Genomic DNA, 15598 nt, shown 5'->3' with positions numbered 1-15598 from the left:
CTCACTGTTGAGCAACCAAGTCAGCCTACTCGTTAGCTGCACACCCAGGAATTTGATGCTGGTAACCATCTCCACAGGTGAATCATTTATGCACAGAGAAGTGTGGCTGTGCCTGCCTTTCCTGAAATCAACAATGATCTCTTTGGTTTTTCTGGTATTTAAAACTAGGCTGTTTTCCTTACACCAGTTCACCAACTTCTCAACCTCCTTGTAGTAAGTTTCCATTTTGTCATTCTGAATAAGGCCCGCTACTGTTGTATCATCTGCGAACTTCACAATATGGTTGGTGGCAAACCTAGCACAACACTCATGGGTCAACAGGGTGAACAGCAGTGGACTTAAGACGCAGCCCTGAGGAGAACCTGTTCTCAAGAAAATGGTTTAGAGGTATTTGTTCTAACTCATACATATTGGGGCCTGTTGGTAAGAAAATCAAGAATCCAGTTGCACAAAGGGGTGTTTAAGTCTAAAAGGCCCAGTTTGTCTACTAGATGCTGGGGAATGATTGTGTTAAACACCGAACTGAAGTCGACAAACAGCAAACACACGTGGGTATTTCTTTCCTCTAAGTGCTTCAGGCTCAGATGGAGAACGGAAGAAACAGTATCCTCCATAGAGCGATTTGATCGGTAGGCAAACTGAAGCGGGTCAAATGCTGGTGGGAGGCTAGATACAACAGTGTCCTTTATCAGCTTCTCAAAGCATTTCATGATGGTGGATGTCAGTGCAACCAGACGGTAATCATCGAGACCTGTAATTGTGGATTTTTTTTGGCACTGGCAAGATGATGGCCATCTTAAAACATGATGGGACCACTGCCTGCTGCAATGAGAGGTTGAAAATATCTGTGAGAACACAAGCCAGCTCCTCTGCGTATTCCCTGAGGACACGTCCATGGATGTTATCTGGGCCTGCTGCTTTCCGAATATTAACTGTCTGCAGTGTTTTTTGGACAGAGGTGACATCAAAGCTTGGCACTTGCTCATCAGGATGGGGCACAGCTTTCCTAGCAGAAGTGCTATTTGATGCCTCAAATCTATCAAAAAATGCATTCAGTTTGTTTAAGAAGTCTGTGTCATCCTTGCATCTCGATGGAACCACCTTGTAATCCATAATGGCCTGGATCCCTTGCCACATTCGCCTGGTGTTTGTTGGGTCCTGAAAAAAGTTCTGAATTTTCTGGCAATGGGCTTGCTTTGCACATTTTATGGTACTTTTCAGATTTGCTCTGGCTGTTCTAAGTGCCAGCATGTCACCAGATTTAAAAGCCACATTCCGAGCTTTCAGCATCTTGCGGATCTCATAAGTCAGCCACGGTTTTTCATTCACCCTCACAACAATGCTTTTCAGGACACAGACATCTTCTATGCATCTTCAGGACACAGACATCTTATATGCATCTTCGTCTGCATATATCTTTTGGATATATGCAGACACCATGGTGGCATACTTCTCAACATTTGTATGTTGTTTATCAATAGCTGTTTCCTTAAACATGCCCCAATCTGTGCACTCAAAGGAGTCTTGTAATGCTTCTATCGCTCCCTCTGTCCAAACCCTCACCTCCTTTACTGTAGGTTTCACTCTGACTAATAAAGGTTTATATGCTGGAATAAGCAGGACTGAGAGATAGTCAGAGGAGCCCAGGTCAGGGCGGGGGATAGCTTTGAAAGCCTTCTTGATGTTGGAATAAGCAAGATCCAGTGTATTGTCCCCTCTGGTTGCAAATTCCACATATTAGGGTAGCTTTCAAATCCACTTGGTTAAAGTCACCCACTGCAATAAATGCACCCTCTGGGTGAGTAGTTTGTAAGTCACTGATGGTATGGCAGAGAACCTTAAGGGCCTCTTCTCTGTTCGTTTCAGGGGGAATATACACAGCTGTTATAATGGTAGCAGAGAATTCTCTAGGCAGATAGAAGGGTCTGCATTTGATGGTCAAAAGTTCCACATCTGGGGAGCCCAGACTTGAAACCACCTTGGCATTATTACACCATCTGTCATTTATATAAAAACAGACACTCCCTCCCCTGGATTTGCCACTAAGAGTAAAACTCCTGTCCAGCTAAAATGTTGAAAATCCCATCAAGCTAACAGCACTATCTGGGACAGAGGGCTTTAACCAAGTCTCTGTTGCAATAATGACACAGCAATTTCTCACCTCCCAGTTTGTTGTTAAGTCCAGCCTCAAGTAATCCATTTTTGGTTCTAAGGAGCGAGCATTTGCAAACAAAATAGATGGAAGAGACACTCTGTAAGGTCTAGCTTTTAGCTTAGATGTTAGGCATCCACGTTTGCCACGCTTTCTCTTTTGGTCGCACCTCCTCCTTTTCTTCCGAAGATAATCAGCAACGGAGGGAAACTTCCCAGCTGCAATGGCTGCTCCTCCACTCTGCCTCTGTGGCCCGAAATTCTGCCTTCGCTGCCTTTGCTGCTCAAAACACTGAGCACGATGCTGTTTCCTCCTCCAGCAACTTCCTTTCTTCCTCCCCACTTCTCCAGACATTGCAGCTGATCTCTCACACTCTCACCCCAGCAACTCCGTCCTTGATTTTCTCCTCCGTAGTAATCCGAGGTCATGAAGGCTCTCCTGAACAGTTTTCTCCACTGTTCCTTTCACGCTGAATTTCTTCATCTCCAATATGAACTGACGTTCGTATGAAAGTTTAGCAGCCCAACTTAGCTTAGTTGTCTCTATTTCTGAAAAGTGTTTCAGTCCAGATCGTTCATTTCCCTCCCTATCTCCCACCCTTTTGAAAGCTGAAGCAGCCGCAGCCAAGCAAGGCGCTGCCATCTTAACTTAACCTTCTCCTTTCTATCAGAAAGTTTAACTTTTTCCTCTTGCAGAGCAGTTTTTCTCAAAAAAAAGCACTATATAATGATGATGCACAATAGATTCTACATATAAAAGGAGATCCATTGGAGGGAAGTTGCTACCACCAACTCAAGTATTCACAGGTATGGATGTGAAAACAATTGTTTCATTAAATAAAGTAAAAAAACTCTTGTTTTTTTACTATATAGTGCAATCGTCAGGAATCCAATAGAGAATCCTATGAAGAATCCAGTTTTTTTCCCATTATTTCATATTTTTTCTTTCTAGAAGCACGAATAATGGAAACTATCTCTCTGGAATTATGTTAAGCACATTTATTTCTTTTATTGTGAAGTCTACCATATTTTTTGTTTGCAAGGCAGAATGTACACATAATTATATAGACAGATTTCCTAAAGTTTACTAAGCAGCTGAGACCTACCAACAGAAATAATAACTTATTAAAATAATGTAAATAAAATAAATCAATAATTTATTTATAGTCTCAGACCAATTAAACACAAGGATACAGAATAGAAATAGAATAAGATAGAAAATTTTAAATCTTTCAAATAGCATAAATCTTTCATTTTTTATCAAAAATAAAGTAACATCCAGTAAAACTCTACTGAATTTGCATGTCACATTAAATTTATGTAACACAGTGGGTAGAAAGCTAGCAAACCATATTAGTCTTTGCATGAATTTTCTGTGAAAAATTCATGCTGCATATAAAAATATAAAATAAAAGGGAGGTATATTTTTGTATTTCCTCTGGATTCCTACATTTTAAAAGTCTTAGGATGAGATCTAGCCTTTGTTGTTCTTATTTTTTTAAAGAACCTCCTTCCCCAACATTATAATCAATACAGCCCTGGTAATCTTCTCTATTGACAAGCAGTCTTCTTTTCAGGATATATTTAGAAATGTGAAGCTCAATCATTCATAGAGAACACTTTCACTAACATTCTAATATTTAATGCAAACTTATATTATACGTTACATAAACGGCTTTCATCTGCAATCTGTTTCCATTATCTAGACAACTATCTGCTAACCGTAGAACATAGACACTTCTCCCAGATACTAGCAATTCAATTATTAGCAACCTCTTTGCACTCGGTTACCATATGCCAGAATTGATGCTTTCACTTCTTTTGGGGTTTTTTAATTCTTAAAATCAAGCATCTTTTTCATAAGACAGAAAAATATACACATAACACAAACAATACAATAATATAAAAGTGACTATAGAAAGAAAGAAATGTAAATTTAATCTTTTAAGGACACAATGAATGAGAGTACAATCTTTGAGCACGATTGAGCCCAAAATTTCTATTGCTATGCAAGACAGTTATCAAGTGAGATGTACTCCATTTTATCTTTCCTGCCACAGTTGTTAAATGAAACGCTGCAGTTGTTAAGTTAGTAACATGGAGTGAATCTAGCTATAACTTTGATTGTCAGAAGGTTGTAAAAGATTATTAGAGGTCCCCGTGACACCGCAACTGTCATAAATACATACCAGTTGCCAAACTAAATTTTGATCACATGACCATAGGGATGCTGCAATGGTCATAAGCGTGAAAAACTGTAATTAGTAGCTTTTTTCAGTGCCATTGTGACTTTGAACTAAATGAATGGTTAAGTTGAGGACTTATAAAACAAAAAACATAACCAAGTTGTTCTTATCTATAAAAATATGAAAAATAAATAGTATTTTGTATAATTTCCTTATACAAACTTTTTTCCTTGTGGAAAAAAGTTGAATAGTTCATAGTAAAAACAGAGAAACGTTCCATTCTTGAACATAGCATTTCAACACAAACAACATTTCCAATTCAATCAGTTTATCATCTGTTTATTATTTCACTATATAATCTAAATATGTGTCAATTAAAAAATCTAATACATAATTAGTAAAAATCAAGTTCAAACCTTTCTCCGATGAGATGGCACAATGAAAAAGGTTTCAATATTATGCTTCTTTAAGAAATTGTTCCTTTCATAGCCATATCCGGGCTCCACCTCATAGTCACCATTTAGGCACTCTAATGTGGTCTTTGTTACATGCACTTTCCTAAATACAAATAAAAAAAAAGTTGTTTAATACTATGATCCATTAGCTTTTTTACAGAATTCAGTTTGAATCTTCTTTCTTGGTACATGAAGATCATTTTATCCCAAAAGATTTTCTTTTCAAACACAAATTGAGAGTAGACCAAACACAAAAAGTGAAGGCAATGGAGAATAAAGTTGATCCAGACCAAAATCAAAACCAATTGGTAGACCCTGGAAAACAAAAAGTGATGGAAGGATAAGCTGCACAAAAATTGATTCCTCGTCCTTTTAAAATAAAAAAAAATGGAATACCGGTATACATATTCAACGTGGAATATTAATGGATCCAATCCAATTCAAAGCAGAAAAAAGTATTTCATTATTTGAGGAAATTAAATCTAGAAGAAATGCACATTAAAATAAAATAGAAAATATTTTGTTAATAAAATATTAGGAGAGGAATTTATCTCAATGGGACTAAACAAGAGAAATAAAGTTGTCTTATATGTAAAATCTCAGCTTAAAATTAATTAAAATTATCACTTGTAATATGAGATGAATTTGGTAGATTTGTAGCAATAAAAGTGGATGGAAAGAGATAAAGGGATAAAGATAATGGTAGTAGGAATTTATGTACCAAATGAAGACAAATCAAAATTTCTTGAATATTTTATGAACGAATTAATATAATTTACTTATGAAAATTGGAATCTGCTTGATATTGGAATGGAGTAACTTTTCTGACTTGATAGAATATCAAATAAAGAATAAAACTCCTACAAGATAAACTAATAGAAGTCTTTTTTGAGTTGATGGATAATTTAACTTTGGTTAGCTTGATACAAAAATTCAAAAATAAATTAGCAAGAGACTATACCTTATTACAGAAATCACTCAAATTAGCAGAGAGATGTATTATTATGCTGATATATGCAGATGAGGCAGCAATTCTCTCAAGGATACGCATTGGATCTGAGAACTCCAAATACTTTCATACATTATTGTAAAGAGAACCACTTGGAAATCAACTATACTAAAACTAATAATGGCATTTACAAATTGCCCTAAAAAGCCTACCTGGATTATTAATAACCATTCCATTGAGCAAGTGCAATGCTTCTTATGCAGGATCCAATGTGGATCAGTCACCAGAACCCAAGGTTTTGTCTTTCAAGCTTTTGGACTTGTGATGGAGCCCATCTTCAGGGAACTTCTCTTTAGCAGAGTGTGTGCTGTTCTGTGTAGTATTTAAATAGTGCTGTCAAGCTATGAAGATTGCTTGCACTAGGATAGCTATGCTGCTTCTAGTTTGCCAACAGTTACAAGGGGAAGGGGAGGGTATGGAATGGACAGGTGGTTTCTATCCATATGGGAAGCAAGGTCACAGAAGAGAGGTTATGTGAGCAGAGACTACATCTACATCTACCCCTTCGGCAGAGATCTGATCGGCCTTCAACACCAGCGCCAGCACCCTCACCCCAAATCCCACTGAGAGTAGCGGCAGCCAAGGCTGGGGTAATGGCTAGCCCCCAGTTGATGGCTTTTCCCTAGCCCAGCTCCAGTCCAGGCCTCAGGGCCCATGGTCCCAGCAGCAACCCCACGACCTGGGATGTCTGGTGCACAATCACTACTGTGGCCAATGTATGGCATCCAGCCATGGATGTTGCCCTATGGCCTGGGATGGCTGCTGGCATATCGGGGTGTCCCAAGGTTTCCACCATTCCCTCTGATCAAGGCCATCTTTGATGGCAACCTGGAAAAGCTGGCGTTCTTCCTGAATCAAATCTGGTCGCACCTGGACCGACTTGGAGGAACTTATGCTGACAATGAGGCTCACGTGGATACCACCATGGCCAACCTCGAAGGGGAAGAGGCAGAATGGGTGACAGTTCTCCATGACAAAGGAGCCCCCAAGCTGGGTGATACTGAAACATTTTGGGAAAGCTCAGGGCCTGATTTGGTGATACCACACAGACACAATGCGCAGAGGCTGAGATTCACAATATAAGGTAAAGAAGCAAGCCCGTTGCTGAGTACATCAGAGAGTTCAGGAGGATTGCAGACTGAGACATTGGCCAGAGCAACTCCTGACACACTACTTCAAGGATGGTTTGAACTGTGAGTTGTACCACACATACTTATCTAGAGGAATACCAAACCAACTCAACAATTGATACCAACTGGTGATTAATGTGGAGTTCGACCTGATGGAGTACAAGGGGTGCAGGAGGCTTGAGACCTGTCTGAAGAGGAGCCAAGAGAAGCACACACTAGGTAGAAGAGTCTGTGGCATTATCTCCTGCCCCAGGCAAACCCCCAAGACGCACTCTCAGTTTGTGCTTCTGTTGCGGTCAAGAGAGCAACCAAGCTGTTCTGGCACCCAGAGCAATGCTGGTAGCCCTGCCTCCTCTGAAGGCCAAAAAGCCACCAAAAAAGGGAAAGAAAAGTTATGTGTGGCTTGTCAGACTGTCGAGGTCTCCCCCTGAAAGTGAAGGGAACACCGACTGAAGAAAAGCTGAACTTGAAACTCTATAAGAGTGACAGTGAGAGTGAAGACAACCCAATGGTGAGTGGACCCATCAGCCCCCTTGCAGCCCAATTGGAACTTGCAGCACCAAATTTGGGGCAAGAGGGATGGTAAAGGCCCTAATACCTAATCAGCCTGCCAACAGTGCAGCAGCTAGGGTTGTGAGTGAGAAAGCTAAGGCAGTTCAAGCAGGTTGACAGCTCCCTGCTGGGGGGCTTGGCTATCTTCTACTTAATTGAGTCAATGCCCCTAAGGCCAGGGGACCATCAAGAGACTATTTGTTCATGGTTGCCCCGAAAATAGCCAAGGGGGTGATTTTTAGGATTATCCTGGCTAACTAAGTGGAGCCCCAAGGTCCATTGGGAAAAACTCATGAAACTAGTAGTAATGAAAAAGAGAAGCCCTGATCTTCCAGGGAAGAAGGGCGGGTCCACACTGGAAAGAAAGAAAAAGGGAAACCCTGAACACAGCAACACTGTGTCAGAGCAGAGGGAGGTGCAGCAGCCCTCCCAAAAGAATACCAAGACCTCATGGAGGTGTTCAGTGAGAAAGAGTGTGACATGCTGCCCCGCACCACCCCACAGACTGTGCCATCGAGATCCTGCCTGGAGTGAAACTTCCATAGCCAAAGATGTATTCCATGACTCCAAGGGAGATGAGGGAGCTGAGGGACTACATCGGCAAGAATTTGGTGAGGAGTTTTATCCACTTGGCAAAATCCTGAGTGGTAGCCCCTGTGCTAATCAAAGAGAAGAAATATGGGTAGATGACTTCCATGGGATTAATGAAGTATGCATGGAAAATACGTACCCACTCCCCCTTATGGACATGCTGGGACACTTAGCCAAAGGGAAAATCTTCATGAAACTAAACCTGAGGGAGGGATACTATTGAGTGAGAATTAAGGAAGGTGGCAAATGGAAAATTCTTTTCAACTGCCTGGTAGGGAGCTATCAATTTAAGGTACCAGCCATATTTATGCAGCTCATAAATGAGGTGCTGCATGAACATTTATAAAAGGGGTTTTGATGTATCTAGATGATATCCTCATTTACACCGAGACTATGAATGAACACATGAAACTCATGCAACAGGTGCTGAAAAAAGTTTTGGACGCTCAGCTATATACCAAATTGTCAATATGAAAGTTTCACAAGACCAGCCTAGATTAACTGGACTACAGAGTGTTGTGTGAGGGGTGAAGATGGACCTGGGAAAACAGAATTCCATCCTGGAATGACAAACCCCTCAGACTGCAAGCAGCTACAGAGCTTTTTGGGGTTCGCAAATTTCTACAGGCAGTTCATCCTCTCCTTCGCAAAGATTGCACTGCCAATTACAGGACTGTTAAAAATGGGAGGAGGGAGAGAGAAGCCTTGGCTGAACCAGCCTTGAACTAGATGATGGAATGCCAAGTGGCATTTGAAAAATTAAAGGACTTATTTGCAGCCAAACGAATTTTAAAACACCCAAACCCTGAGTTGCCATTTGTAATTCAAGCAGATGCCAGTGATGTAGCCATAGGAGCAGTCCTCCTCCAACGAAACCAGGAGAGGAAGTTGCAATGGTGAGCTTACATATCCCGTAAGTTGAACAAGACCAAGAAGCGATGGGCCTGTGGGAGAAGGACGCCTTTGCCATAAGATGGGTGCTTTTAACTTGGAGGCAATTCCTTGAGGGGAGTAAAATCCTTTTTGAGTTGTGGACTGACCATAAAAACTTGGAGGATTTGAAACCCCCCTGCAATTCTAATGGGCTTTTTATTTTGACTAGTTTGATTTTGAGTTGAAGTACATTCTGGGGGGGGGGGATTTCCTGGCGGATGGCTTGTACCTCAATATAAAAGTAATTGAGAAGAGGTAGTGAATTCCATAATCTCCACGAAGCAGTGAGTGGCACAAGCCGTCATAAGATGGCAAGAGAAGAAAAGGAGCTCACCTCCCACTAATGCTTTTGCCCAGCAATTAAAACTATAGGATGTATGGTTTGGGGCTAATCAGAGCGAGCTAACCCTGAGGAGATTGGCGTGGAAGGGGGACAAGCTATATGTCCCAGATACCTTGCAGCTACAAGTTTTGCAACATAGCCATGATACCAAGCAAACTGGCCAGTTTGGATTTCTTTGCATCTAGCCAACTGTCAGTTCTGGTGGTCAAAGATGAAAAAGGACATTGAAAGCTACATGAAAATCTGTGCAGTGTGCACAGCCAGTAAAAGAATGCCAGGGAACAGCCCAGGGTTATTGCAACAGGTTACCATCCCAACCAGACCCTGAGAGGAGACAGCCATGGACTTCATCATGGAATTACCAGAGAGAGGGGGGAACACTGTGATTTGGAGTGTCATGGACCTGTTTTCCAAGCAAGCCCATTTAATCACTGTAGGTTCTGGAGGGAGTTTGTGAGGATTGGGTCCTCCCAGGGGCTTAGTTCAGCTTTTCATCAAAGTACGAATAGGGCCGCAGAATGAACCAATGCAATGGTGGAATATACCTGTGTTGCTATGTGAACTACCAGCAATCTAACTGGCAGGACTCCTGCTGTTTGCTGAAGTGCATATAATAACACAATGCATAGTAGCACAGGTTTCACCCCTTTTAAAGTAGCCACAGGGCTAGAGTTTGCACCTATGCCAGAATGCCCTCAGAGGCCTCCTTCCTCAGGCACTTTAGCCAAATGGGTAGATTTGTTCCAGAAGTCTAGAGCAATGTAAGAAAAGCCCTAACCAAAGCAACAGAAAGCCCAAAGAAGCAGGCAGACAAAAAGTGTCTCCTCAAGGAATGTTCTGTGTAGGAGACAAAATGTATCAGTCTACAAAATACCTAAAGTTGAGACTGCCTTGTAAACAGCTAGGTCCAGATTACATAGGGCCTTTTCCCGTTGTAAAGGTCATCAATCCGGTCACAGTAGAGTTGAAGCTGCCCAGAATATTGGGTAAAGTATAACTGGTATTCCGTGGCAGCCTGCTGAAACCTTTTCAGGGCACCAGGATGAGACTACTTCAGAAAGAAGCCCCAGCCCGATAATGGGGGGGGGAGGAAACAAACTATGAAGTAAACAGGTCCTAGATTCGAGGATCCAGAAGGGGAAGTCCAGTGGAGAGGTTATCCAATCTCAGAGACTAGATGGACAAAGGCCCATAATGTTAAGGCGGATTGCTCAGTAGAAAAGTTCCATAGGAGATATCCCCAGAAGCCGGGACCCTTACAAGAGAACTAATGTATGGTAAGTGTTTTTCATGTTTCTTCCAGTTTCTAGGCGTCCAGCCTGTCAAGCTATGAAGATTGCTTGCAGTAGGACAGGCATCCCACTTCTAGCTTGCTAAGAGTTACAAGGGGGGAGGAGAGCATATGGAATGCACAGGTGGCTTTTATCCATATGGGAAGTAAGGTTGCAGAAGAGATGTTATGGCAAGCAGAGACTTTCTTCTCATAACAACTGCCTGAAGTTGGACAATGTCACCTCAACTGTCAGAAAGGGGAGAGAAGGTTTTATTCTTTTAATTATCTTTCTGGTGCCAAATTGCCAGAGCTGATTTTTTTTATTCATTGGTGCCCATATGTTGTACTCAATAAAGTTTTGCATTAGAAATTGGGATGTCCAAGCTGTGCTTGCTTTGTTGGAATCATCAGTCAGAACCTTGACAGCTGCCTGTTGTATGTGGCTTTTTAGATGTTGATTGAGGTGTTGATGGCTCGCTATTAAGTCATTGGCTGTTGTTTGCTTGTGCTGCCCAGCCCTCATCTTCTTCCCTGAAGATGGGCTCCAGCATGAGTCCAAAAGCTTGGAAGACAAAACCTTTGGTCATGGTGATCAGCCCAGATTGGATCCTGCAACATTATCCTCGGACACATATATTCAACTTAATTTGAAATGCTTCTCATATATGGGAATAATATTTCAGGCTAATGGACATAAAAGGGCTCATGTGAACTATGTTTCACAAAATGCACACAAGAGTAGAGTAGCTATCTTAAGATTTTATTATGTCAGTGGAGGTTACTACATACCTGCAGCTATCAATTTTTCTGAGGCTAAGTCTCAGACTAGCTTAGTGTTCCCCAACCTTTCCGGCTTTGTGAATTAGCGGGTCAGGTGGGGGAGAGGGCATGGTTCTGTGTAAGTGGTGGATGAGCATGCATATGCAGCTCCACTTGCACAAATAGTGGGCATGCATGTCTGCCACTTGCACAAATGGAGCTGCATGCATGTGCACACTCACTCACTACTTTTACAGCCTTGTTCTAAACAGGCTGCAGCCTGGTACTAGGTTATGGCCCATGGGCTGGGTACCCTATTATACCCAATTATTACATGGTGCACAACTTGGACCAACCTCTAATCTCATACCATTAGAACTTGTCCAGTCTAAATTCCTGAAAGTAATTTTTCAAATTCCACAATATATCTCTAAACCTCATTATGCATGGATGCTGGAATAATGAGAATGGAGACCAGAATTTGGCAAGATATGCTATTCTATTAGGTGAAGTTTGTTGGAATATTCATGAGCAGGAAGAATCATGTGGTAACTCAGTCAGCCAATGTGAAGAAAGTGCTACTGAGTCTGTGCAAAAGATATTGAGTTAGGAGCTGGATTTCCAGTCTCAGTTTTGTCTCTGTATCTCTGTATAAGAAGTCTTCATTGACCTATGTTGCTGTAAAGAAGAATGTATAATATTGTAAATATTTTGATATGAATATAAAAAGGTTATTTGAATCAGCTAAATGCAGTCAACTGTGAGAGCTTCTGATTTATTTTTCACCAACAGAGAAATTAAAATTCTCTCACAGGTTATGGGCCCAGAGCTTACTAAGGACTGCATTGTAATTTAAAGCTGGAAGAAATTGCCTGTGTTTAGAAAGTGTAAGAACAAGGCAGAATAAGCAGAATGGCTGCAATGGAATTTAAGGAAAGCTCTGTGCCTCGTTTGGGCCAGAAGAATTACATTATATGGGCTGCTAAAATGGAATGTTTGCTCAAGGCTAAAGAGCTGTGGTATATCATAGAAAATCCACCACAAGTGTTTGCAGCTGCTGATCAGAAAAGTCATGATCAAGCAATGGCTTATCTCATCTTGAATTTAGATGATGAACAATTTCTAAATGTTGCAAATTTAAAGACTGCAAAGGAGATTTGGTTGAAATTGAGAGTTGTGCACGTGAATGTTTCTGCATGCAATATAGTGCAATTGTCAAGAAAATTTTACAGGGCTTGTTTGCAACCAGGTGAATCTGTGGACAGCATTTAAATAAAATGCAAAGTTTATTTTTGGACTTAGAACAACGTGGGATTAAATTCCCTGAGTCCCAGAAGGTTTTATTGGTGTTGAACAGTTTAGATAAAACCTGGGACACAGTTTCTGCTATATTTGAGTGTAAAGAAGAGCAAGACTTAAATTTTGTGGCTTTAAAGGCATGTTTCCGTAATGAGGAAGAAAAGCGCCATTTTAGAAGCAGCCACGAGGAGGTGAAATTCCTGAGGAGGGGGTCCAGACTGCAAGTCTCCGAAGAAGAAACATTTTGCAAGCAAAGAGCTCAGCAAGAAAAGAATTGCTACATTTATGGAGCAAAGACACATCTGAAAAGGAACTGTTTGCAGAGGAACAATTTTCAGCAAAGGACATTTGTGCAAGGAAAAAGGACTGATTTGTAAAAGGAGCATTTTGGTGTTGCAAAAGTTTGCTATAGCAACAACAGAGACAAGTGGCTAATAGATAGTGGGGCAAGTCAAACAATTGTTAATGACTCTGAATTATTTTGCAGGTTTGTTCCAGTAGCACAAGAAACTGTGGCTTTGGCAAATGGCCAGAAAGCAAAAATCATTGGAAGAGGTGATATAAAAATTCCATATTTGGAATCAAAGTTTACCAACGTGCTTTGTGTACCTGAGATGGAACATAATTTGTTAAGTGTGTCTAATTTAGACAAACAAGGTTTTGAGATCATTTTTGTAAATGGGAAGTGTCTCATCAAAAGGAATGGGAATATTTGTGCAAAAGGCATAAAGGAAGATAATTTATATGTATTGCAGGGACAAAAGGTTCAATTTCCCCATATATTTAAGAATGTTGCAGAGCACGATTCATGTGTTCATCTTCTACATAGAAGACTTGGCCATGCAAGCTTTAAAGTTTTGCAGCAAATGCAAGAGTTTGCAGAAGGGCTGAATTTGAAGGGATGCAAAACATATTTGGACTGTGCAGTATGCAAAGCATCGATGTCAAAGGTATTCCCAGTTAGTAAATATAGCACAAGACAAACAAAAAGAGCTCTAGAGCTGGTCCATGCAGATCTGGTGGGACCTATGCATATACTTTTTTTTCAGAAAGACATAAACCCTTTTCAAAGATTGATATGATATGGACTTCAAAAAACCTTGGAAATAAAATTCTAAAAGTTGACATTTTGCCTAAATTGTTTTCTGATCACAACCCAGTTCTTTTGATATTTAGAAAAAAGAGTTTGAGTTATAGATGGAGATTAAATGAATCTATTTTGAAAAATGAATTGTAAAGAAGTATAAAAAATTAAAGGAATATTTTTATAATAATCTAGGTAAAGGGACAAATTTAATGACTGTTTGGGATGTTAGTAAAGCAGTTATGAGGGGTTATTTTATACAATAAAATTGCCTAGAGAAGAAAAAATCCTAGGAAAAGATACAAAAGATATTGGATGAAATGAGATAGAAAGAAATTAAATTTCAAAAGACATTAGGAACTGTAACATTTTACATCAAATTAAACTGTTATGGCAACATCTGTCTATGTGGACAGTTGGAGAAATAGAAATAAAACTGAATTATGTGAAGTAAAGACATTTTGAGTTTGCAAATAAGCCAGAAAGATTGCTGGCATATAAACTAAGAAACGAAAGGGAAAAGAGAATGATCAAGAAAATTTGTTAAGACAACAATGTAATAATGAGCTTATTAAAAAATCTTTTCATAATTTTTGTTCCAATTGTATAAAAAGCAGGAGTTAGATATGTCTAAAATAGATGAATATTTGTTAAGATAACGGTTGCCTAAACTTTCAAAAACTCAGAGACAACTTCTGAACAACCCAATAACTACCTTTGAAATATCAGAAGCTATAAAAAATGAAATCAGGTAAAGCTCCAGGTCCAGATGGCCTACAAGCCAATATTATAAGTGCTTCAAAAATAACATCTTCAGCCACTGAAGGATATAATGAATGATATATTACAGGAGGGAAAAATACTTCAAATGTGGAAAGAAGCCAATATTGTTTTACTACGAAAGGAAGGTAAAGATGCTATAAAGATAAAGAATTACAGACCAATCTCATTATTAAAGAATGACTATAAACTCTTTACTGCAGTTTTGACAGAAACATTAAAGAATGTTTATTAAACATATATTCCCAAAGATCTGGATCACTGTCAAAAAGATAGTTAAGGGGCAATGTGAAGACTGTTTTGAATATTATTGAATATTTACAAAACCATAAAGAGAATCATACAGCTTTAATATTCTTAAATGCAGAGAAGGCCTTTGACAATCTAAATTGGGCTTTTATGTTTAAAGTTCTGGAAGAAATGGACTTTGGAGAGAATTTCATTCAAGGGGTCAAAGCTGTTTTATATATCACAGCAAGCAAAAATTGTTATTAATGATGACTTAACTAATTCATGTGAAATTCAAAAGGGTACGAGACAAGGATGTACTTGTCTCCTTTGTTGTTTATTTTGGAGTTGGAAGTTTTGAACAGAAATATCAGGCAAAATGAGAAAATAACAGTTATAAGTATTGAGAAGGTTTATAAAGTTAGGGCATTTGCTGATGATTTGGTTATATTCTTGCAAGACTCCAAAAATAATATAGAATACGTGATGAGGAAATTAAATGAGTTTGGAGGTTTTAGCAGGTTTTAAAATAAACAAATAGAAAACAACAATGCTTATTAATAAAATGACCTCACAATATTGTGATATATTGACTAAAAAGTCTGGTTTTAGGGTTGAGAAAACACTGAAATATTTGGGTATCATATTGACAAACACAAAACTGTTTCAAAAAAATTATGTGCCTCTCTGGAATAACATTAAAAAGTACTTTGTCATGGGTCTGACTAATGAAACACTTCAAAAAATTTTCAGGCATGGTTTAACCTAAAAAAACCTTTATTAGCAGAGACGTGTCAGCACGGCATGATGGGGATGCCAAGATCT

At 39.6% G+C, this 15598-nt stretch overlaps 1 protein-coding gene across 7 annotated transcripts in view; it reads right to left on the bottom strand.

Moving 5' to 3' along the window:
- ADCY1 (adenylate cyclase 1) overlaps positions 1-15598 on the bottom strand; it is a 451138-nt gene that overhangs the window by 128120 nt on the left and 307420 nt on the right. For all 7 annotated transcript variants that reach the window (XM_039353930.1, XM_039353932.1, XM_039353931.1 and 4 more), the window contains exon 7: positions 4754-4895. In XM_039353930.1, coding sequence (XP_039209864.1) covers positions 4754-4895 — 142 coding nt within the window. The remainder of the gene's footprint in view (positions 1-4753; positions 4896-15598) is intronic.

Source organism: Crotalus tigris, unplaced genomic scaffold, assembly GCF_016545835.1.
Source record: "Crotalus tigris isolate CLP2741 ecotype Arizona unplaced genomic scaffold, ASM1654583v1 scf7180000018540.1288718, whole genome shotgun sequence".
Lineage (NCBI taxonomy): Eukaryota > Metazoa > Chordata > Lepidosauria > Squamata > Viperidae > Crotalus > Crotalus tigris.
The sequence above is the reverse complement of the archived record's forward strand: the minus strand, read 5'-3'. Positions and strand labels throughout refer to the sequence as shown.